Raw genomic sequence first — 25305 nt, 5'->3', positions numbered from 1 at the left:
AAAATATAAATACTCACCCATCATCTAAGTTTTTTAAAAACTATAAATTAGTATCAGAGAAAATTAATAGAATTAGATTATAAGTGAATATTTAAATTTTTAAAATTAATAAATAAAATTTTGTCAATAAATTAAACTTTGAGTGAAAATAAGTCTTTTAGCCTAATTTTAACTCTTCGAAACATTTGCCATTTATCTCAAAAAATATTATTTTTTAATCAAATTATAATATATAATTAGCATAGAAATAAATTTTCAGATTTACACATTATTAAGAATACTTTCATACAGGTTTGTATTGTACTCACCTGTTAAATTTGATAACAATTCTATTATATTTTTTATAAAATTATTAATCAAATTAAATAATATTTTACTCCTACAAAAATTAAATAATTATGTAAAGTGATTTATATTAATTTCAAATTAAAATAATAAAATAAATTTGTTAATGTAAATACAAAAAGGGTGTCAATAATATATAATAGTATATTTGGAACAAAATGTTAATTTTAAAAATTTTAGAGGTTCAATGAAATTTTAAGGGTATTTTTGAAAATTAAAGGAAGTTTAAGAATGTTTTTAAAAAATTTAAAATTTTAATATACTCTCTGATGGTTTTAAAAAACAGTTACATTTATATGAAAAACCAAATAAAACACAATAAATTAAGAATATAAATATTAAATTACAATATATTTTGAGAGAAAATATTCATTTGTCTCTAGTAAATTTAAAAAAAAAATTATATTTACTACTTATTATTGACAATTCAATTTGATATGGGTGTTATTATAATATTTTAAAGCTTAGGAACAAAATGGGGTTAATTTCACGTCTATTATAATTTTTATACAAAATAATATAAACATCATTTGATTGATAAAACTAATAGTTGATGTTAACAGATAAATGAAAAATTAACATTTTCAAATGTAGATAGTGAAATTTGTCATTTCATCATATGTTGGGCGGGACATAATTATTTTTATGGCCAAAAGACTTATTTTCACCTAGGATTTAGTGTATTTTCAAATTTCCATTTTTAAAATTTTAAAAACTCAAATATCAACTTTTTTATTAAAATTCTAAATTAGGGTTACAGGTAAAACTGTCATTTAATAAAATATATTGAAAAAACTAAAATTTTATCACATTCCTCCCCTCATAATTTAAAAACCGAACAATTTCTCTCACTCAAAGTTTGAAAAGTGATAATTTTTCCCTTAAGATTTTTTTCTCTTTCTCTTCAGCAACTATCTCATTTCTAGTCGTTGGCCGACCTTTCTATATCTCTTCTTCTACATCATTCGGTCTCTCTCCCCTCTCTCTCATTTCATCTTTATCTGAAATGAAAACGAGTCAGTTGACGCTGTGAAAGGAGATAGTTGCTAGAGAGATAGAGAAAAATAACCCGAGGGGAAAAACAATCACTTTTCAAACTTTGAATACAGAAAAATTGTTAAATTTTTAAACTAAAAGGAGGAAATGTAATAAAATTGTAGTTTTTAAAATATTTTTCGTTAAATATTGATTTTGTCCTTAACCATAACTGAGAATTTTAATAAAAGAGTGAATATTTAAGTTTTAGAAATTTCATAGATGAGAATTTGAAAAGACATTAAACCTTGGGTGGGAATAGACACGTCAATTAGGTCGAATTGAATGGAGGCCCGACACAAAGCAGGAAAAAAAATCACAGCACGACAAGACCCGATCCAGTACTGTAGCATGCTGAGCCTCAAGCTTTAATAGTAAGCCCATAAGTTGGCCCGACCCCACCTGATACTGTTTAAAAATAATTTTCTTTTCTTATTTTTGCTAGCAGAAGCTAGGGCTGGATTCAAGCCAAGCCGAGCTCGAGCTCGGCTCGGTTCATAAATGGGTGGCTCGAGTTCGGTTCGAGCTCGACTAAGGTCAGTTCGTTTAGGGCTCGAGTTCAGTTCAACTCGGTTTTCGTTATCAAAATGACGTCGTTTTGTGTAAACAATTTTAAAAAAAAATCTACCGAACCGGTTCGAGCTCGGCCAAGCCCAGCTTGTTTCGGGCTTGACCGAGCTGAGCTTGAGCTCGAGCTGGCTCGGCTCGAGTCCAACCCTAGCAGAAGCCTTGGCCTTCATTTTAAAAAAAAAAAATGTTAATTAATTAATTTTTTTTGTGTATATAAACCCATTCAAATTTTCTTCATTTTCACTTTCATTTACAAATCTCTTCATCTCAATTATTTCATTATATTTTCAATCTCATTTTCTCTCATCAATTCTCTTTCAGAAAAATCTGAATTCACAAATAATAATTCTTTGTATTTTAATTTTAATTTTATAATTACAAAATATTACAAATGAATCAAGTATCAAATGAATTCAATCTATTTGAATACTATCATAGTATATATTTATTTATGTTTTATAATTTATACAGTATGTAAATTAATTTATTTATACTATGTTACAATTTATAATATTTTTCATCATGTAATTACGGTATTCCTCCATCATAAGTGAGAGATTATAAATAAAATATTCTGAGTATTGTATTTGGTTTTAATAATTAAAAAATAATTTATGTTTAAAAATTTTAAATAAAAATTTTTAAATAATGATTAAATGGGTCGGGTCGACCCATTTAAGGCCCATTTTTATATGGGCCGAGCCTTGGGCCTTTATATATTAATGGGTTGGCCCGATCCGAAAGCCCATTATTATTTGGGATTCGGCCTCACCCGACCCATTAGCCCCTGATGGGCCGAGCCTGAGCCAGCCTGACCCGACCCATCGACACCTCTAGGTGGGAATGAGTCTTTTGGCCTATTTGTATTCATACATAGTCAAGAGAGAATTATTTCACTAAATCCAATTACATTTTTCTCCTTTTTTGCATTTACGTAACCTTGTATACATTTTCATTGGTGTACAAAATTTTGCATATCAATTGCAATGCTTCCATGTGATCGCATGCATTTTTTTAATGGAAGTCCACTTTATTTCAACACATGTCTATTTGTATCATTGCCTTTAATAAATCATATGCATGAATGAATTATAATTTAAAAATTTTACGAAGAATACATCTTATGAATTATTGACTTATTTGATATAATGATAATAAATATGACTGTTATATTTTGAGTTTATCTTTCTAATCAATACAAACACGATCCTTGGTTAAAAAAAAATCAATAAATTTGATTATTCTTATAATTTTGAATTATTTATTTGATTATTATATACCCAATACCAACCACATTAATAATGCCTCACAAATATATATAATACAAAAAAACCTATGAAAGTGGAAATAAAAAGTCACTAAAAGGGTATTCAAATTGAATAGTGCTTGACCCTAAATCGGTTTGATAATTTTAAGATAGAGTTTGAGCATTTCGAATTGATAATATCCTAATTCAAGCTTTATTTGAAAATTAATTTAAATCCCATTATTTTTAAAATATTAATTTAAACTCTAGAATTTATATATTTATCAATTATTTATTTTATTTAAAGTTTAAAAACAAAACTATTAATGTATATGTAAGATTTAATATTTTACTCAAACCAATTCATAAACTTATAAATTTGCCGAATCAGTTAATATCAAACTTGCACTCAATTCAAAAACTGATGATGTATAACCCAAACTCTAATTTGGCTCCAGATGAGTCGAGTCACAAATTGTTGACAAACAACTCTTTTTATTTACATTCCAATATTTTTTAAAAGGGAATATTGTTGACGCAAAGATCTCTTCATTTGCACCATAGTTTTAAAAATCAGATCGAATCAATTAATTAAATTATCTCTTGTTTATAAAAATAATTTTGATTTATTTAAAAATGTATTGTTTGAATTGTTTAGAACTAACTAAAAAACCAGTTTGATATGGTTTTCATTATTAAAATTTTAATACAAAATATTATAAATAGATTATATATATAAAATATTAAACTAAATTTATATTAATATTAAAATAATTCTACTGATTTATATAATTATTTTTAAATAATTAATCAATTTAATTAACATTTAAAAATTTGTATTAGTCCAAATTTTAAAAATGTTAGTTTATTTCCGTATCTTTCCTAAAAGGGAAAGGCGGTTAAATCCGCGAGTAAACGGCTGTTTAGGTCAACAAGCTAGTGGACATTGGACAGTAACAACGCATGGATGACGTATGTAATCCGCCATCAGAATGATTACATAAATAAAAAATTATTTTTTCGGTAAATTACGTAAACGAAAAATTAAACTAAATCAAACTCACTTTTCACGTCCGATTAAGGAACAGAAATTCAAGGTTCGCAAGAACAAGACACTGGAACAACATATTCCAAAAAACTTCTGTAAGGGAGACCAAAGAGAGCCCACGGGACAGGAGTTTGTGGGAGACTTCCCTGACCGCTCTGACGTACTCCTTCTCTGCGTCTCTTACTCTCTTTTCTACAAGGTCCTTTTTCTGTTTCTCCTTTTTAAAGTTGTATAATGACGTGAATTCGTTTTCGTTTGTGAATTTCGGAATGTGGGTATGATTTTGATGTTGTTCTATGTCTGTTACTTGGATCTGGGGAGCTTTGTTTTTTGGTGATTTTTTGTGGTTAGTGTTGGATTTTGGTTTTGTTTGTAAAATCTAGGAGCTTTTCGATTATGATGAGCATTGTTTGCTTTAGCCTTTTGGTGATGATTCGGGCTGGTTTCTGATGGTTTAGGTTTCTATGGACTTTCCTGAACCGAAAATTAAACTTTTGCTTGTTCATAGCGGGGATGATGTTGTGAGATAATTTCGTTTTGTCTCATTGAATTATGTTCTGAGCTTGAAATGTATCTTTTCTAAGTTAAGTTACTATTTTTCAGTAAAACAAATGATCTGTTAGGTTTTCTTTTTTGGGGAAATTCTCTTGTTTGGTATTATTGTTTCAATCCAACGATCCTGAAGTGTATATACTTTAAAATTTTACTGCAGATCCGGTTGATCCATAAAGATTCGGGAGAATTATTAGCTTTGGGAGTTGAGGTTTTGTTATTTTGACTTTCATGATTTATTAGGGTCCTTCACGGCAACCCTTGTTCTCAAAAGGTGTTTGCGTAGGATTTTGCCTGCTAGTTTTGTTTTTCTGAGCAAGTTGAGATTCTTCTGTTATCCTTTGGCTGGTCTGGGAGCTAGAATTTGGCATGGCTGTTGCCAAGGGCAACAGCAGCACTGAACCATCTAGGCAACCTTGTAATTGTTATAAAGTGGAAAGCTTAACTGAAACCATTTTGGAAGCTAATGAGATCTCTGATTTAAAAGACCGATTCATTCTAGGGCAGCACTTGGGTTGGGGGCAGTTTGGTGTTATTAGGGTTTGCTCAGATAAATTGACTGGAGAGTTGTTTGCCTGCAAATCAATTAACAAAGATAGATTAGTGACCTCTGATGATGCATGGAGTGTAAAGCTTGAGATTGAAATAATGACTAGGTTATCAGGTCACCCAAATGTTGTAGACCTCAAGGCAGTTTATGAGGATGAAAACTCTGTACATCTGGTGATGGAACTGTGTGCTGGAGGGGAACTTTTCCACCAGTTAGAGAAGTATGGACGATTCTCTGAAGTGGAGGCTAGGATTCTCTTTAGGCATTTGATGCAAGTTGTTCTATATTGTCATGAAATTGGTGTTGTTCATAGAGATTTGAAGCCGGAGAACATTCTCTTGGCTACAAAAGCCTCTTCCTCACCAATTAAACTGGCTGACTTTGGCCTTGCTACCTATATCAACCCTGGTAAAGCTATATAATCTTTTTTTTCCCCTTTTGTCCATTGAGTTTTTCATGTCAATTGTTGTCTCAACTAAAATCAAGGTGACTTTTGGTCAAACAGGACAGAGTCTGCATGGAACCGTTGGGAGTCCGTTTTATATAGCTCCTGAGGTATTGACGGGGGGCTACAATCAAGCTGCTGATGTTTGGAGTGCTGGCGTCATTTTATACATTCTTCTTAGTGGTATGCCCCCTTTTTGGGGTAACACTAAGTCACAAATATTTGATGCTGTTAGGGCAGCTGATCTACGGTTCCCATCAAATCCTTGGGATAACATTTCTGAATCTGCAAAGAGCTTAGTCATGGCAATGCTATCTACGAATCCTTCTCAGCGGCTCACTGCTCAGCAGGTTTTAGGTACGGTGAATGCTAACTTTCTTGAACCGGCCATCTTTGTCTTGGATATGCAACATTTAAGTTCAAACATCCTGTTCTGGATTCTCGAAACATATGGTAGATATCTTAAATTCTTTTTGCAATACTATATCATTGTTAGAAACTAAATTTAGAAAAAAGTGAAAAAAGGTAAATTCATTGAAGGAAATGACAATTATATGCTTGAAATTATTGAATCAAACTGAGGACATTTTTATGAGCACATTTACTGTTGTTTACAGGATAGGGATGATTCATTCAAGCAGGCCCTTTCTTTTTTTGTCCATCGTAGAACATATCTCTCACTCAATATCTATGTGTGTGAGTATCAATGCATGTGACGTGAGTGATATGTTATTGTAGATAATTTTTTGATGACATCAACTCTCTTAACTATTTTTTGGCAATTATTCTTGCCGTACTAGAACTTTTTGATGTGAATCTAGCTATGTTTGCCTCTGCTTGTGGTTGGATTTGTATGAGTTGGGGCTAGTTACTTTTACACGACTAATGCTGGTTAGGTCCATAATTGAGAAATTTGATCTCATCTTACTGATTGTGTATATTACCCCTTTGACACAATGCGCTTGCTCGTGTAGATCATTCATGGATGAAGGACAACATACTGGATTCTGAAGTATTCAGTCGGAACAACTTTGGAGGTTGTCCAGAATGGGATATAGGAAGTGGCTCATTCTCTACCCCATTCATGATCAGGCAACAGGACATCAGTTTTGGCAGTGGAACTGGATCACCTATTCTTTCTGATGTTGAATCACCTGCATTCACATGCGGAGCATCATTTTCTTCTTTCTCGGAGGATTTGTCAACACCTTGTTCTGCTTCTGCTAATTTTTCTTTCTTTACCCCTGGGAACTCTAATAACTTGGAATTCACTTCTTCTGTACCTTCAATGCCAAGTTTTGCATTTTTTGGCACCGGTTCCATTGAGCAAGGTAGTTCAGTAGATTGTTCAACTGGCATAACCAGACTAGATGCATCTAATGGAGGTAATTGAGTATTCTATCTTTCAACCTTACATCATGTTTTTTTATAGATCTTTCATCAAAATTATATCTTTAACCTATTTTGCAGAGGCTAGCTTGGTGGAGTTTCTTTCAGTGCCTGATTCTTCTCCTTGCTTCGAGCACCAGTTGAGAGCAACGGAACATAAGGCAGCTGAAGTTAAAAGAGCTGGAGGAACCATTGGACCCAAGATTTTGGGCATCCACAGTAAGAGGAACCGAACAATTGGCCTTGGTGAGAGGGAGCAACTTGATATCGTGGTGTCTGAGTCAGTGATCCGTTGGGCATCATGCACAAATATTTCAATTGCCCCATCGTTGAGATCCTCTCTCGTATGTTGAAGTCCAAACCTTACAGCATCATAAGTTGAATCGGAGAGCGGACAGAGTGTTTTAGTGCTCAGAAATTATTTTACCCATGAAAGATCTACAGGTAATCTGCAGTTCTACGTTTGTATTGTAAACATGCTGGTGAATAGCACACAGTTTCCTGTTAGCTTCAAATGGGTTGTCCTGTAATTATCCACGATGAGTCATGTGATGTTTGGGTTAGTGATACAAGTAACAATGTGAGGTAGTTGTGTCTGATGGGCTTATGCCACGTGTATAAAAGTGGATTTTGATTTTGATAGAATGAAGTTTTTCTACTTTGATGATGGAATTCTGATTTCCGACTGTTGGATCATTCTTTGACTGTGAATCCATTCGCGAAGTATGTGATGATCATGGTGACCTATTCATGATTTAAGATTCCTTCATAAAGAGATTTTGTAATTTGATTATTTGGGATATAAATGTAATATATTAATGAAATGCAAAATGAATTAAACATTTAAATTATGAGCAAAAGAATAAAATCTTTAATGGCTGCATCCAAGAGTCAAGACTTTACACGAAATTAGTGGCAAATTTCGTGCGTAAAATTAGACCTGGCCAATAGGTCATAAACTGATGGTTTTGGTTTGAAATGACTGGTTCATGGTTCAAAAAAATGGAAACCTCAAGTTGAAACTGTTACAGGATAGTTTGTAATTGATTTAAAATTGACAATTTTGATTTATGAGTCCGGTTTGAAATTGACATTGAACCGTTGATTCTGATTTATGATCTTGATTTATTTTTTAATTAATAATTATAATAATTAAAAATTAAAAAAAAAACTTAGACTTAATTTTTTAATTAAGTTTTCTATATATTTTTTAGAGTTTAGAAAGTCAAAGTCTATATAGTTTTATTTGTTTTTTTATAATAAATAAAATAAATTATATAATTAATTATAAAAGATAGAGAAAAATAATAATAATATATAATAAACAAAATTAATTATAGAGATAAATTCTATAATTAATTATGAAATTGTATAATAGAAAGATAATAATAATTAAGTTATAAAAATAAAAATTAGAATTAATAAAAATAAAGAGATAATTTAATTAAATTTGAGATAATTTGATTGAAAGATTGAAAGAGTATTAAAAATTGAGAGAACGAGAAATGAGAAATGAAAGAGTTGAAACATCGAGTAATATTTATAAGTAAAATTTTATATAAAAAATAAAAAAATAAGGCCAAAGCCGCCTAACAACCATATTTTAAACATTTGTCGGGATCGATCCTCTGCAAATGTTTTAAGCAAATGTTTTAAAAACATTTGCATTTACCGGTTCATGTAAATTTTTTTAAATTTAAAAAATAAAAAACTGATTAATGAATCTTTGAACTAACGGTTTGACGATTCACAAAAATCAAAATCGAAACCAAACCATTTGAATTCGATTTCAGTTCTGATCCAAGTCGATTTTAGTTTTGAGAATTATGGTTCTGATTTTACACAAGCCAATTTTGGTTCAATTCACGAGCCAAATTGGCCCTTGGCTAGGACTATGCGCCTTTAACCCCTATTTACTGACCAAGCACCAAAATCCCTATAAGGGGGCTCCAGCTACAATGACCTCTTTTTTTTTCTTTTTTGTTAATTGAAAATTTTATCCGTATTTATTGGATAAATAAATTCGAAACACAATAACTGAACCTATAATTGCTACATTAGATAAATCAATATTTCACAATCGTAATAAAAATTTAAGCCCAAATCTTCACTTTAAAAGTTTTAATGTTTCATTAGTTTTATTACCCATTAGTCCATTATGACTTTTAATCAATCCTATAAAGACGTCATTTAACTATGCTAAGCCTTTACACTCTTAAAATAGGGATGTAATTTAAGTATGTCCGTTATCACTCTCTCGATATGCTTCCAGAAAAATTTAAATATTAATTTTTTTTTTCATCATGTTCTGGGGAAATTCTAAATTTTGTAAATGAAATTATTTCACGGTCCTTAAACATGTCAGCATCGAGCATTAGTTGCACACAAAATGCATGCATCCGTCAGTTCCCATATCAAGACCTTCTGGAATGAAAGATAAGGTGCATAATCAAAATACAAACCAGCCTCATATCCTGTAAACTTGTGCTTCTGGTTGGTAAGCTCAGAATCACCAAACAAAAAACCGTAAAATATTTTCTCCATAGAAGAACTCAAACCAAGATCCTCAACAAATGGGTTGTAAGATAAACTGCTCAAATCCTCCAATTCTATGCCAATTTAGCTCAAGAAAACCAAGTTATAAAATCAGCATACCGGCTTTCTCTTCTTACAATCCTAGCCAAGAAAACCCCATGTACAGCACCACAACTACGCCGACTCGACTGCCAAAAACTGATGCTTACACCATTAGCTTCAAGACTCTTGGAGCTTGCAAACTTGGCATCTCCAGATATCCGGACTTCGAATACAACGCACAAGGTGGAGCCGGAACTGGGACTGGTACAAAAAATAACACAGACGGCAACTTAAACGAGGAAATTTCAGTTTCTTTTGACCTGAAAACTCTTTACATCCCACCACTTACAAGTAGAACAACTAAGTTCTTGGGATTGCCTTTGCCACCATTTCTAAAGATCGAAATTGTCCCTGAACTCTTTCAAGGAAGCATCAACCAAGAAACTGGCCAGGTAAAAGAACTCTACTCATTGATAGATAGTGGTTAGTAACAAAAGAGAAGATGAACAGCTTGTATACCGTGAATACGTTTGTTTTGTAGGTTGACCTTGAATTCACGGCGAAATTCTGGTTTTCTGTGGGGAGTATCTATAAGGCGCTGCCATTGCTAGTGAAGACAGTGCTGACATCGGAGGAGTCAAAAGGAAAAATCAGAAGTGGAAGAGGGGAGAGGTTGGATAAAGAAGGGAAGTGCAGATTGGTTGGGGTGGCAACTGTGGATCCTATTGGTGATTTCTTCATGGATTCTTTTCTTAGCCTCCCAACTGAGTGCCTTGCTGACCTCAATGCTCTCATTTCCCTTTCTTGAAACATATCGAAATGTAAATGCAGATTCTACACATTCCCTGATAAACACAATGAGAAAAGAATCCAATCTTCTGTAGTATAAATTCTGTGGTTATTGCATAAAATATCTAACAACTTTTTTGTTTACGACAAAATCTGTCGTTAAATTGAGTAATATGTTACTACCTGACACTAAAATACATACAGAAAGAAATGTATAGGTAGCATTTACAACTTGGAATTTCCAAACTCTCCTTACTATCACCTGACCCTTGCTCATTTCCCCAATGGCATAATTCAAATGCTCTGCAAGAATAATAGAGAATTTAAGATAGAAAGTAAAGATGAACAATCCCACAGCCTATAGAGAAGAATTATGAAATATCAATTCTAGAACTCACATTAGTTGCATTAGACAGTCAGCTATATCTGGCAAATGCTCTGCTTTCCTTTCCTTATAGTAAATTCACTATCACTCAAACGCCAGCCGTTGAGTACCAACTAATGAAGCATATTGACCCTTCTTACCCAGTAATTCGAAATGAGTTCCCAGCTCTGCAATCCTACCATCAGAACAAAGTGCAATTTGGTGCGCATTCTGAACTGTGCTTAATCTATGAGCAATCACTAGTGTTGTTCTGCCCTTCATGAGATGGTTCAGAGCATCCTGGACCAGGCGTTCACTAACTGCATCCAGTGCACTGGTAGCCTGTAGCAGAGAAAAGCATTTATTTTGGATACACTTAAAAAACTAAACTAGAAATGGGCCTAGTACTGTCACCATGTCATGTGTCACAATCAAGAAAGCTTTCACAAGAGCTCAAAATGAAAAACTTACCTCATCAAGGATCAGTATTGGGGCATCCTTCAGTAAAGCTCTAGCAATAGCAATTCTCTGAAGATTAGAGCAAAAGAGTCAATCACCGCTCTCTTTCTCTTTCTCAAAAAACATCAGTATGTTACCTGTCTCTGGCCTCCACTCAAAAGACCTCCACGCTCACCCACTAGTGTGTCATAGCCCTTTTAACCCATGAAAGAAGAAATGAATCAGAAACAAACACATGAACTAGGAGTTATTCACCGAACTTAGATTTGGTAGACCAACCTGAGGAAGAGAAATTATAAACTCATGAGCATTTGCTGCTTTGGCAGCTTTTATAATATCATCCTTGGATACATTGTCATCTGGAAGCCCATAAGCAATATTTTCTCCAACAGATAACGAAAAAAGGACAGGTTCCTGTATCATTTTTTATTCAACTTTTCGAAAGACAACAGATAAATATCAAGCAAATGAAAAACCAAGCCTCAGCATGAAGACTACTAAGCATCCAGGAGAATTTTCAGTAAACATATTTAATATACAAATTACCATGCCAATATAACCAAACACATCCCCAATTCCCTGATATGAACCTGAACCTTATTTAGTGCTGTATTACAAATATAAGTTTACATGAATGCTTCTGCAAAGTTTAGAACTAAGTAACACAATTATCCAGCATAAATTGGATGTGGGCTAATTATTGAATTGCATTGTCTATTATCTGATTAATGTTGACCTCCAATTGCTCCTCAATTAGTCAATATTCAACAGAACACTAAACCACTGTTGAACCTTGTCTGATCAAATCTTTTCAGGGTAAACTGGGCTGGTACAATGTAAGGCCTCTTGTCTAGAACTAATCTAGTTGTGGGTATCTCATTTATGACAGTTGAAGAGGGTATAGACCAAACTTAACTGAGAATATACCAAAAAACCAAGCCCAAAATCAGTGAAGAAAGAAATAGCAGCCAAGGGGTCAGACATATACTTGATTTACTATGGAGACAACACGAGCCCATTCGCTCTTATCAAAAGTCCGGACATCCTCTCCACCAACCGTTATACGACCTCCTGTTGGCTGCAAGAATGAGAAATCAGCTAGAGCAAATTAATCTCACATTCTATGACAAGCAAAACAGAACTTACATTATCAAATCAGAAATTCAAGTTTTAGTAAAACCTCATAAAAACGAGCCAATAGCTGTACTATTGTACTTTTGCCTGCACCACTTGGGCCAACCAAAGCTGTTACAGTTCCACATTTTAGGGTCAAATTCAGACCACTAAGAATTTCCACATCAGGCCTCAATGGATAAGAAAAGTGCACATCTGCATACCAAATCAAGTACATCAGTTGGCAGAGGACAATAGATTGCAAATGAAAACAAGAAGACAATCATTTGTTTATCATTGTCGCACTATTACACTGAACTGTATGATTAATGTATGACATTCATAAACAGATGAAAGGTGAAAGAGAAAGGAAACTCATATTCAGAAAACAAATCAGAGATAACAACAAAATAGCACATGCTCAATTGCTCTCTCAAAGTTAAGCTTCTGTAGCAATGCTAGCCCATTTAAATACAAATTCAAAAGTTGTTAAATGCAGTAAGTCAGTTGAAATAAATATGTTCTGCTGTTAAAGTTGTAATTCTTATCAGTTATTACTTGCTAAAAAACAACCTTATTCAAATTTCAACAAAAACCCTATGTTATCTCACAGGAGTTAAAGTAAATCATATTTAAGGACAGTGAGAATAAATCAGTTTGTGTGATATTTGTATCCAGTGAATTCTGCAGAACTGCATAAAAGATACCTTCAAGGCAAACATCACCACACCAAGCAACGCTACACACACTGCTAGCTGACTTTAAAGCTGACATGTAATGCATTTTTGAATATTGACTTCTACCATTTGAACCATTGGATAGGAACAATTTAATATTTTCATTGTTTACTTCTTTTTGCTGGATTTCTTTATCCAACCCATAAGCAAGTGCTTCATCAATTTCTGTTCCAGATAAAACAGAATTAATCCTCTCAACAGCAGCAAAAGTTCCACGTAAATCTCCAAAGGTATTCACCAGTCCTTGGACCTGCCAGATTTATTAGGTCAGGTAACATCAATTGACAAGTAGAAGCATAAGGATGTGCAGAGAGAGCTTACTGCAAAGGTTAGTGTGAACGTGTATCCGATAAAAGAAGCCACAGTTCCAACTGAGAGTTCACCCTGCAAGACTCCCAAGGTTCAAGACAAAGGGAAAGATAAAATTCATGAGTAGACCACGAGATACAAGGTTAAATTAAAGGTAAAATGGATTCTAACTAGGCTTGTGACTTTCATCTTGCTAGTTTTTGTTTTTTTCCCCTTTAGTACTGGAAAGAATGAGTGTTTTGTCAGTTTTATATATGTGGCTTCAGCAGTAGTCATATGGAAGCCATGAAAATTAAAAACTGAATCAGTAAGATATAAAGAAACTTAGAAGGACTGAAAAGGCAATCAAGGAAATGCATTAGATAGAGGACCATGGCATCTTCTCATATAGAGAACCAAAATCCTATAATTCATTAAATTTGTGAAAAGATAAGCAAGTGCAAATGCTGAAGTAGAATAAAGTATATTCTTATACAAAAAGAAATGGCAAATGCTCTACTTATTTCTATTTTATACCTAACACAGTGAGAGTACACTTACAGTCGGATCATAAACAATGTAACAGTTGATTTGATGAGTTATATAATTAGCTATCACTTCGCATGGGATACAAAGTGTAGGTGTAGTATCATTGATACCCAAACCTTTAGCCTCACTTTCATATTCACTGGGTTTGAAACCAAAGCCATGATAAGACCTTATAACCTTTAATAGTCAGGAAATCAATGGGATGCAGTTCCTAAATAGGATGCCCCTAGGGGATTTGATGCAATACCCCCACTTAACAAAGTAAAAAGTGTGCCCAAATATAAATAATGGATATTATTCAAAGATTTGTTAACCCATTCCACACTATCAGTATAAAAACCAAGAATAGGAATTTAGGTAGGGGAAATAAAACTTATTTCAGATTAAAATCAACCAACTGAAATTGCTGGAGGAACATGATTCACAAGCTAAGTGTGCTCACCGCCTTCACTTTGCTTCCTCCAAGGGAATATAAAGCCAATAGCGAAATATATATGGCTACTCGAGTCAAAGATTCATTTAAAGATTTGAAAGTCCCAAGCTTTATACCACTATTCCGATAAGCAAGAACCTGAAAGACTCCATGAAATAAACGCAAATTGTATTAGAGAAGTTATGATATTTCCATAAAAATAGCCATGTAAATGAAGAATTTTAGTATATAGATTGTTTAAAAAGAAAAAGAAAAATATCCAAAATACAATTTACCTGGCTACCGAACATCAACATTTGTCTCTTTTCACCACCAAATGATCTTACCTATATTTTTAAAAATTATCAGCTCTGTGTCCAAGTCTTCATTAAATCCAAAATAAAAATACATACCATAGTGGTCTATATAAATAACACTGTGACTTTGTAACTTATAACAAATCCTTAATAAGAAATCCACAATGGCAAATATATATATATATATATATATGGGCAAGAGCAAGAACATAAAGTACTTACAGTCCGAATTGCAGAGAAAGTTTCTGCCACACAATCAGATATAGATGCCTGAGCCATTCCATGTGCTTTAAAAACAGGCACAGTTGATCGTTTGTATACAGCTTGAGATAATTACAATAGTCAGCAGAGACAACAAAACATGAATTAGACAAAGTTATGGCATGAATGTTCCAAATTATAGTAATATGAACATGAATTAACTACTTATAGACAAAAGTTTGAGTTTTTTGTTGGGAGAAACAGGCTGTAGACAAGATTAGATTTATGCATCTGTATTTAAAGATACGTCTTATCATTTGTGAAACAATGATTAGAAGGAAAAAATGTAACAGATATCCTAAATATTGACACAAGCCCATAATAACAGAAATAGTTTTGGGATACCAGACACTGGGATCTCAAAATTCAAGAGAAAAATTAGATACAATGAAGTTAAATAAACCCAGAACATTTAAAACTCTGTTAATACAACCATATAACTACATAACATGTTAATGCAATTTGTTCTAATGATGAAAGGCATAGTTGAAAAACAAAAGAAAGATAAATGCAGGTACAGGAAAACAAAAGCATATTTTACTGGCTTAATAAAGAATGGTAGCATTCGCTTTAAGCATGAGAAAACTAATATAATTAAACTGAAAACTTCAAGAGAGGAAAATACCAACTAAAACAGACACAGTAAGCATCAGTAGGCCCAGAATTGGTGCAAGCTGTGGGGCTAGAGCAAATAGAATAAATATTGTGCCAACAGCCTACAAGAGCAAAGAATCCTGGAGATATAAAAACCATGTATATTAAATGTAACACACTGCTAAATAAAACATGAATTTCCAAGACATGATAAGGTACAGAGCCCTAATTAGCAACCAGACTTAATAAAAGTTCGCCAATGATGCTACATAGATGTGAAAGATGACTTGTATCCATCGCGATGGAAGATAATTAACTACATGATTAATTGTTGGCAGTACAAAGCTCACTTTCGCTTAATATAGAGTAGCTTGCCTCAGAAAGTGCACGAAATCCACGATCTCTTGAAATGTTCTCACTGACAAGATCTTTAAGAGAACCTAAATCAGACGTTAACAAACCACTGAGTTCACCAACCTATAAGAAGAAAGCACAGAAAATTTCATTAAATAATAAAGATAAATGTCAAATAGATCTCATTAAGAAATCTAACATTTAAGTTAGTCACTTTTAGTTCTTCTTTGCCACGTCAACCCAGCATTTCTCTCTGGCCTCTTCCAGAACTTTCACAATAATATTTTTAATTACTTTTTCAAAATTCACAAATCCTAACCCACATTTATTTATAAAGCAAGGAATGATAATTTATAAAACAACTTGCAAACCTTGTATCGGTCAAAAAACTCCGCCTGCACCATAAGAGATAAAAGACATATATCATCAAGCCATGCACTTTACAACAAAAGTTGAAAATTAATAATGAACAAAACAGGGAAAAAAAACAAATTACCTTCTGAATCAATACTCTTCTAAAAATCTGAGCTCTAATTATAGACATAACATTCTCCCACACTGTGCTCATATTTACAACAAAAATAACAGTGAAGATTGGCTCCAGTGCGTACAGTAGTCCAATCTTACTCAGCAACCTCCACAATGGCTCTGGCCTCGCACCTATTAGCACTTCAAAAAACCGCCCTACAAGCATTCACGAAAGTGAGAAATGGCGTTTCATTTCAGAAAATTGTTTTCGAATATTAAAACACAATTCAGATTCTGATTAATATCTTAATTTGTAAAATTATTTTTCTAATCACATGCTATAAAAAGCAAACCTAAATATTTCATTCCTATAATTTCTCTAAATCGTTTAGCAAAATCTCCCAGTCCTACCTGAAAATATGGGCATAGAGAGAGTACACGTGGTGCAACCAAGGAGAGTCAAAACTGAGAGACCAAGTCTCAGCTTGTGCTTCACCAGCAGACTCCACAACAGCCCCCAAGTAATCAAATTCGGTGGCGATTGAATTTCCTCAGTCCGCGAGTCGGACTCGCGGAGCTTCAGATCGGGTTCACTGACGATCGGGTCAGAAGCGGGCCCAGTGACGTAAGCACACGAGATTGAACGTTTATTATTAAATTTTGCGCGTAGAATCGGCGGGAAACCACGGGATTGGCGGAGAGAAGTTGGAAAGAGTCTAGGAGGTTGAGTGAGCGCGCGGCGACGTGAAGGTGGGAGGAGAGTGGGATTGGTTCGGAAAAGAAGCGGAGGAGTTGCAGTAGCGGTTGCCATGGATGCTCCTCTTCCCTATAAACGAGGAGAGATTATCTTGAAACAAACAACAAAGCAAAGAAAAAATAACGGTTTTGTAATAAAGAAACAGTCCCTGAGTTTGTAATAATTAATAAAATACTCGCCTCGATGACAAAGCCGTGACCGTGAGTTGTTGCTGTGCAAACATTAAACGGCGTCGTATAAAAAGATGGAAGTGAAAATGTGCCCAATACAGTTCCTAAATAACGTGCCTAAATAAACGTAAAAATAGTCATGGTGTGCATTATTACCGTATTACCCGTGGCTTATAGTTAATTTATAGGTGCATCTTTTTAAAGGAAAAGAAACAAATAATTACAAATTTGATTTACAAATAATTGTAATTGATTCTTTCTTAGATTCCTTCTTAATTTTACACACTCCACTCAAATGGCGAATAGATATTTTTTATTATCAAATTGGACTTAATGGCAAATAATTGCGGGGAGGAGGGTGATTTGTTCTTTTCACATTAGTATTAGATTAAAACTGAATAAAAAATCTTACTTGATTTTGGTTGGATTTTAAGCAAAATGCGAGATAAGTGGGAAGAAGGTGAAAAGAGAATGTGAGGGTGGCTCAATCTTGACAGACAAAAATGTCAAAGACAAAAAGAGAACGACATCTAAACTGACCTAAAAATTAAAATTAAAGAGGAGATGAAACTGAGATTTTTTTAAAAGACAGAAGATGATTGTAAATAAAAAATAAAAACTAGAAATTAAAACCCTAGAGTTAAGGAAAAAAGTCAAATTTTAAACCTAAAAAATATAAAGTTGCAAGACAAAAATAAAATTTTAAAACTTAAAGGTGATCTAAAATATAAATTTAAATAAAATTTTTAAATAATGATTTTATCTCTAACAATAATATATTTAAGTTTTCAATAATTGTATATTGAAAATTTAATTTTACATATCTTATATGAAGTATCATATCAAATCATAAGATATATCTTTTAATAAATAAAATAATAAAAAATATAATAGACACATCATCATTTTGAAAAATATCACGAACACTTATAAAAATTTAAAATTTTTTATATACATCCTTATTATATCATTATTTTTTCTAATAAGTGTATCAATCTGTATTGATAATACATATCATACCGTAACTCGGCTATTTGAGTCTACTCTTTGTTCTTTACCTTTTACATGTTCTATATCAATTTCATTATAAACATATCATAAATATGCATTCGACCTAATTTAATAAAATTTTTCAATTAAAATATTAGTATCCTAACTAATTTAACTTACAAAAAATAATATTTATCAAGAAAATCTTATTTTCTCGACAAAAATCATAAAGTTTGTGTATCTGAAATTCTAAAATTTTTAATTGGACAACAAAAATAGATAAAAGTATAAGGGTTGGATTAGCACTTATCTAAATTATAATGAGTTATGACAAAGTTTTAGTAAAACCACAGTTACTTTATAGTGAAAAGCTTATTGAAGCTTGTATTTTTAAGATTGCAGACGAGGGTAAACCTGACATTGTACTAGAATTTATGATATAATTATATAAGTTAAAAAATGTTGGGTAAATTTGTGGGGACCCACTGGAATGTGGATATAAATTTCAATTTCCCATTATTCAGCTTTAAGTGAAGATGATTTTAAAAAAATTATTTAACCTTTAAATTTTAAAAAAATTATATATAGATATATCAATAAAATTATGTCTATATATTTTAAATACATAAAATAAATATATAAATAACGTGTTATCATGTGATTAAATAATTTTAAATTAAAAATAAAATAACATTTAATCTAAGATAAATTTGAGCTAATTGAACTCGCTTAGTCTAAACTCAAGTTTCGCTTACTTCAATAGAGTTACGTGCAAGTTTGAACTTGAGTTTATTACAAAGTGTTTAAACATAACTTATTTAAGAGAAGTCAAACTTAATTTGATAGTAAAATAATATCGTTTTAGTACGTATTGATCAAAACGATTTCATTTTAGTTGATTCATATCGAATTTTTTATAATTGCACGTTTTGTGATAATAACTCTAAAACTCTAGCATGAACTTAAATAAAATCTATTTGAATTTAACTATAATTTAATCATATAATGATATATTATTTATAGATATATTTTATATACTTAAAATATATACATATAATATTATACTAAATACTATAAATTATATATTTATTATTTTTAAAGTTTAAAAAAAATAAAAATGTTATTACAATATTTTATTCTATTCAAATAGTGAGTTAACAAACTCATCAAACTAATAAATATCGAAGTTTGACTTGGCTTGGGAGCTAAACTCAAAGGGCTCAAATCGACCGTAGTTTGATTTTAGTCGAGCTGAGCCAATAACTGCTCATGAGGGACTCAGCCGCTTCAAATGACAATTGTTCTAAACTTGAAGGTTAATATCGTCAAAGCATTTTAGCCTCTTCAAGTCCACGTGTCTCCTGGCAAATTGTTTCGGAGATAAGCTATTCACAAGGTCCTGGTCCCTGCTTCACGATTCGTAAAAGAGTCAAGACTCCCATAACTCGAACTGACTCGCCACCTCACCTCAGCCTCTGCTCTATCTTCTCTCCACCACCTAGTCAATCCCCTAAATCGACTCCCTCCTTTTATGGAACAAACTCAGTCACGTCGTTGCTCCAGCCTCCCTCGCCGGGGCTGATTGTGTAGAAATCTTGAAACCTTCGTCAGTTGACTTCAACTTTCCTCGATTTGGATGGCTGACCGCAACTGGATTGCACTCTTTCTTACACTTTCTTGTTTGCTTCCTTCTCTTCACGCAAGTGCTGGTGACGCTGATCCGATTTACAGGTAAATTTTTTCAACTCACTTAGTTGTTTGTTATTCTTTTTGTTTTTGATAGATTCAATTTTGCAGGAAAGATATTTGCTTATGTAGTTAAGTTATGAATGGCTAGCAATTGTTTAAAAGATCTTTAGATTCTTATTTTATTACGATGAATATGGTTAGTAGAGTGGAAGATTCTGGTTTTTTTGCTAGAGGTTCTTCGTAATTTGACATATCTTGAAAGTCGCGAAATTTTCTGTGATAAGAATCTCGGTATTTAAAATTTTGTGAGATGAAGGATGGATTTTGGAGTGATTTGTTATTGTAGAAAATTAATCAACTGGTCAATTTTTGGTGCCCTATTGGTTGTGTTAGGTTAAAAGAGACAAAGGAAAAGTGAATAAAATAAAATTTCAGTTTTTTGAAACAAGTATTTGATAGGTGCTTTTACAGAGGGCATGTCTCGAATCTAAAGAGCTTTCCATAGAAGCCATTGATTGTTTTTCTTTTCTTCCAGAAAGCAGTTTGAGTGCTTTTGTAGAGATCACTTTTACTTTAAACCACAACCACTGTATACGAGAACATTCTCAGGTACATCCTAATACAGTGTGCTTTGTGTTAAATGATTAAATCATGTCCCATAGAGTTTTTTGGGTAGGTTTTTTGAAAGTAAGTTTAACCATTTTAGTTTTGGTATGGTATAGGAATTGGATCTGTCTACAATTGTTGTTGTTAATTGAGAAGGGTTTTTTCCAATGAAAATTGGTAAATGTTTTCTGAAATTTTATTTTGGCATTTAGTTTATGAAATTGGGCTGTTATCTTCACTCTCACGGCAGTTTCACTTATTGCTAACGACAAAGTCATGCTTAAAAAAGTTTGGGCTTAAAATTTAGGAAGGAATCTCCTTTTTGACAAACACATGAAATGTGTTACCATTTATTTGGCTACATGATTGCATGCCTTCCTTTTTCCTGTCAACTTTCTCAAGTAGTAGTTGTGCTATCTCTGTTTGTGAGTTCCTATATGGTATTTCATTAATGTCTTTCATTGATTTTTAAAGTTGGTTTAAAATGATGAGAAGTTTCTTGTAGTATCAACTAAAGTATTTGACAAACTCTATTATTGGAATAATATGGTTATTCTTGAAGCTAGGTATGAGTTTTCCTAAGAAATAAAGTGCACTAGGGGTGTGTGTAAAATGTTTCGAACTATAAATTGACTTGAACTGTTTGAAATTCGTGGTTTGTTTTGGTTTGGGTTAGAAAATTTTTTTAATAACGGTTTGGTTTGAGTTGCGGTTTGGGTGGTGTCCACATAGGACCAAACTGTAAACCTTTTTTCTTTTTTTGTTAATATTAATATATATACATATACGTGTTTTATCAAATGGAACATTATTGCGCATTTGGTATAAAATATATTGTGTTAAATATATAAACGCTCTCCAATAATATCTTTCTAATTTATTTATATGCAAGAAATCTTTGCATGGAAACGTATAAACTATATTAAAAACATTAGTATTACAAAATAATTTTAAGAAATACTTAAAAGATTGTATGGTATAATGTAAAATTTATAATCAAAAGCTATGTCTAACGGATACTATATATAAAAAAATGGAGATATAAACTCTATTGAAAAATAATAACATCTCTACATTTCAATCTTGTATATTACTTTCAATACAAGAAAATCATATATTAAAAGAAAATATTGATCAAAAGTTAAAAAATTACAAACAGATATACTAGGATTTTTCGTTCATGCCTACCTCAAAGTTTAATACATAAACATGACAGCAAAATACAAGATAAGGTACTTATTATCAAAGAAAAAGAAGGAAATAAGTTTTTTCTTAATTAAAAATAACATATTAATCAAAACTGAATATGAAAACTGTGTTGCTATTAATCAAGATATAAAATTTTCCCATCACATACATTGACGAGCACTTCACTTTGCTTATTCACAAATAGCATTACATTTAATTGAGTGGATAACAATGCATATTTGTAATTCTTAGTGCGCTGAGCTTGATAATATTAACACTATAGATAATTGAAATTCAAGGAACTTTATAGATGTAAAAAGGAATAAAATGTTGAGAATGTGATTGGTAACACATCTTTCATTGATGATACTATATTTTATTTTTATTGGCTCAAACTGTAAACCAAATAAGACTAAACCGCAATTTTTCAATTCGGTTCGATTTGGTTTGATTTGAGATTTTGCCAAATCATTTTTTTAGTTTGATTTAAAAATTTTTCTAACTGGACCAAACTAGACCATGCATATCCCTACTCCCCAAATGTGGCTGCTCAATAACTTCTTGAGATTTCCTGAAGAACTGGCTGGAGGATGATCTAAACCTGAGATTTATGTTATACTCAACGTACTCCGTCTATGTATGTTGTTTCTTAATTTGATTGGACTTATATAAAATGTTAATTTTATATGCATTCCTTCCTGGATGTTTGATATGATTATGATCATGTCTGTTGATCTGTTATCCTTATCATAGTTTTGTGATTTATTTTCAAGGGCTTGTGTGGGGCAGTGTGAGAAAACTGGATGTGTGGGGGATAAATGTTTCCAACACTGTAACTTCTTATCTGACGGGAAACCTATGGGTGGACCATGGTATCTTCAAGAACCACTCTATATCAGGTGGAAACAATGGGACTGCAGCAGTGACTGTCGATATCATTGTATGCTTGCTAGGGAAGAGGAGAGAGAAAAAGTTGGTGACAAGCCTGTCAAGTATCATGGAAAATGGCCATTCCGTCATGTTTATGGCATCCAGGTTATTTCATATTTTATGCTGGAATGCTATTTTACTGTTGATGTATAATTAAGTAATTAAGCTAATTTAACTTGAATGATCTGTCAATCTAAATGTTCTTTTTAATGTTTTCAGGAACCTGTTTCTGTTGCTCTCTCTGCTCTCAATCTTTCCATACAATTTCATGGTTGGTTGTCCTTTTTCATCCTTCTAAACTACAAGTTGCCTTTGAGGCCAGGTGAGAAGACCCATTACGAATATACTGGTTTGTGGCATATCTATGGCATACTAGCGATGAACTCCTGGTTCTGGAGTGCTGTTTTCCACAGTCGGTATGTAGTCACCTCTCGTTTGTACCTTTATACCTGCATGATAACATGTAAATTCTTCTTCCCAATGTCACTACTTGCTTCAACAATTTACAATTTTGTTTTTCTTCCAAGAAGTAGACCTGAATTCTTTCATTTCTATATTCAGATACTATTTGGAATTTGTTTTTACTCATCACAGAACACATTCCTTTCTTTTTGGTGCTATATGGGTACATTTTTGAGGAACTTGGGGGGGGGGGGAAGAAATTATCGCAGAATATGCAGTTTAATGTAATCTGTACAAAATTTGTCTGCAATGATAGTTTAATGCAGACTTGCATTACTGTGCCCAGAGGAAAACAAGCTTGTTCTACCATGTTTCTCTTAAGATCTTTTGATGTCTAACAATAGCCAGATTGTTTGTTTATTATCTTTTATTTTCATTTTTGGTACTATATTGATGATATATTGCTTTCAATTGATGCGGTGCTTGTGCTAAATTGACTGTAGAGATGTTGAGTTGACAGAGAAGTTAGACTATTCATCTGCAATCGCATTACTTGGCTTTACTTTCATTCTAGCGATACTGCGAGCTTTCAATGTGAGAGATGAGGCTGCCAGAGTCATGGTTGCTGCTCCAGTGATTGCATTTGTGACAACTCACATCTTGTACCTGAATTTCTTCAAACTTGATTACGGTAATTCATTTCTCTATTCATCTTAACTTGTGACATGCCATAACATATCATCATACAAGGACTCAGTATTTCGACATGAAGCACCTGTCTGGAACTGGAACACTGTATTATATATTGACATTGTTATCCACATGACAATAGCACTGGTCCTCTTTTGCTGGGTTTAAAAATAATACTGAGATAGCTTTTTCTTTTCTATTTGGAATGAGCCATCAAACTTTCTTTGCTATTTGTCTGGTCTACTCTTGTGCAAAACTTGTACTTTCACATAAACCTTATTTTTGTCCTTTCTCTTGTATTCATATTCAACTTTGACATTTGCTTCATATCTAAAGTTATTGATTCCATTGCACCGAACTTGACCAGCCTATTAGAATTTCATTTTCCCCCTAAGTTAGCATTTACACTTGATTTTTTGCTGTGTTGCCATTAATTTATTTAAACTTTCATTTTTAAGTTTAACAAGATGTTTTGGGATACAAGTACATCGAAATACAATGGAAATCATCTGTTAACATCACCTTCAAAGCATAATCCATAAGATTGTGGTATGTTAAAGCATACATCAAGGATCAAAAACAAACTTGTGTCAATCATTTAGAAATTCAAATCCATTTTTGCAGGACTGAACATGAAAGTCTGTGTCACCATGGGTGTAGTTCAACTTCTCATATGGGCGGTATGGACTGGTGTCAATCATCATCCATCACGCTGGAAGCTGTGGGTGGTGGTTGTTGGAGGAGGTCTAGCCATGCTCCTGGAGATTGTCGACTTCCCACCTTACCGGGGTTTTGTTGACGCTCATGCTTTACATAATGCCACAAGCATCCCTCTTACCTACCTTTGGTGGAGCTTTATCAGGGATGATGCTGAGCTCCAAACATCAACTCTCCTTAAAAAAATGAAGTAACATTTTCTTCATCAAACACATGCACTTATCAGATGGTAAATTGTATCAAATTGCATTGACATGCCCAACCATCTCTCCTCAACATCAGATTGTATTCTCTGTCACCTGGTGTAACTTTTTTCCTGGACTGCTTACAATAGCAGGTCCTGTTGTTTCAAAAAATTTTCTTTTTGATTTTGCATTATTTCCATGGAGTATATGGGGCATGTTTTTATTTTGTCGCTGTTCGAATTCTTACATCATTGTGCTTTCTTTTCTCTAGAAGATAAAAGTAGATTGTTAGGTCACAAGTTAACAAAACTAATGAAATATTATAACTTTCGCTTTTACTAGTTTATGCCTTCAGTCTAATTAACTTTGAAACACTACTTCTCCAGTGTTAACGTGGTGGCGAAGTTGATATGCTGCTCCCTCATATGGCTTGTATTGCAAACTTTACTCTAGAACAGCCACTGGTAAGTGGATTGTTTTAGGGTTGGATTTGAATTCGAGTTTAAATTTGAATTTAGT

General features: G+C 32.8%; 4 protein-coding genes across 5 annotated transcripts; 3 read left to right on the top strand and 1 right to left on the bottom strand.

The window, feature by feature from the left end:
- Positions 1-4270: 4270 nt before the first annotated feature.
- LOC123224840 (calcium-dependent protein kinase 26-like) lies at positions 4271-7852 on the top strand. 2 transcript variants are annotated; one of them, XM_044648565.1, is made up of 5 exons: positions 4271-4443; positions 4957-5754; positions 5852-6244; positions 6766-7176; positions 7262-7852. In XM_044648565.1, exons 2-5 carry the CDS (start codon positions 5166-5168, stop codon positions 7531-7533), a joined length of 1665 nt encoding a protein of 554 aa, XP_044504500.1. In that variant the 5' UTR covers positions 4271-4443; positions 4957-5165; the 3' UTR covers positions 7534-7852. The 2 variants fall into 2 exon arrangements, with proteins under 2 accessions (XP_044504500.1, XP_044504501.1); XM_044648566.1 differs by having other exon boundaries at positions 4273-4443; positions 5852-6148.
- Positions 7853-9635: 1783 nt separating this feature from the next.
- On the top strand, positions 9636-10647 carry LOC123225595. Its single transcript, XM_044649685.1, has 2 exons — positions 9636-10209; positions 10299-10647. Exons 1-2 carry the CDS (start codon positions 9754-9756, stop codon positions 10563-10565), a joined length of 723 nt encoding a protein of 240 aa, XP_044505620.1. The 5' UTR covers positions 9636-9753; the 3' UTR covers positions 10566-10647.
- LOC123225594 (ABC transporter B family member 28) lies at positions 10616-17358 on the bottom strand. The gene is made up of 17 exons (XM_044649684.1): positions 16874-17358; positions 16491-16678; positions 16366-16389; positions 16016-16117; positions 15672-15762; positions 15008-15108; positions 14765-14815; positions 14499-14627; positions 13541-13603; positions 13190-13469; positions 12550-12698; positions 12358-12447; positions 11649-11783; positions 11507-11563; positions 11382-11438; positions 10945-11252; positions 10616-10849 (listed from the first exon to the last, which is right to left on the bottom strand). The coding sequence occupies exons 1-16, from the start codon at positions 17271-17273 to the stop codon at positions 11016-11018; spliced, it is 2154 nt and encodes a 717-aa protein (XP_044505619.1). The 5' UTR covers positions 17274-17358; the 3' UTR covers positions 10616-10849; positions 10945-11015.
- A 2424-nt stretch (positions 17359-19782) lies between these two features.
- Positions 19783-24979, top strand: LOC123226110 (post-GPI attachment to proteins factor 3-like). Its single transcript, XM_044650594.1, has 5 exons — positions 19783-20110; positions 22636-22897; positions 23012-23208; positions 23698-23885; positions 24509-24979. Exons 1-5 carry the CDS (start codon positions 20016-20018, stop codon positions 24793-24795), a joined length of 1029 nt encoding a protein of 342 aa, XP_044506529.1. The 5' UTR covers positions 19783-20015; the 3' UTR covers positions 24796-24979.
- The last annotated feature ends 326 nt before the right edge of the window (positions 24980-25305 follow it).

The sequence above is a fragment of the Mangifera indica genome, chromosome 9, assembly GCF_011075055.1.
Source record: "Mangifera indica cultivar Alphonso chromosome 9, CATAS_Mindica_2.1, whole genome shotgun sequence".
In the NCBI taxonomy this organism is placed as follows: domain Eukaryota; kingdom Viridiplantae; phylum Streptophyta; class Magnoliopsida; order Sapindales; family Anacardiaceae; genus Mangifera; species Mangifera indica.
Note: the sequence above shows the minus strand (reverse complement) of the source record. Positions and strands in the feature narration are given on the sequence as shown.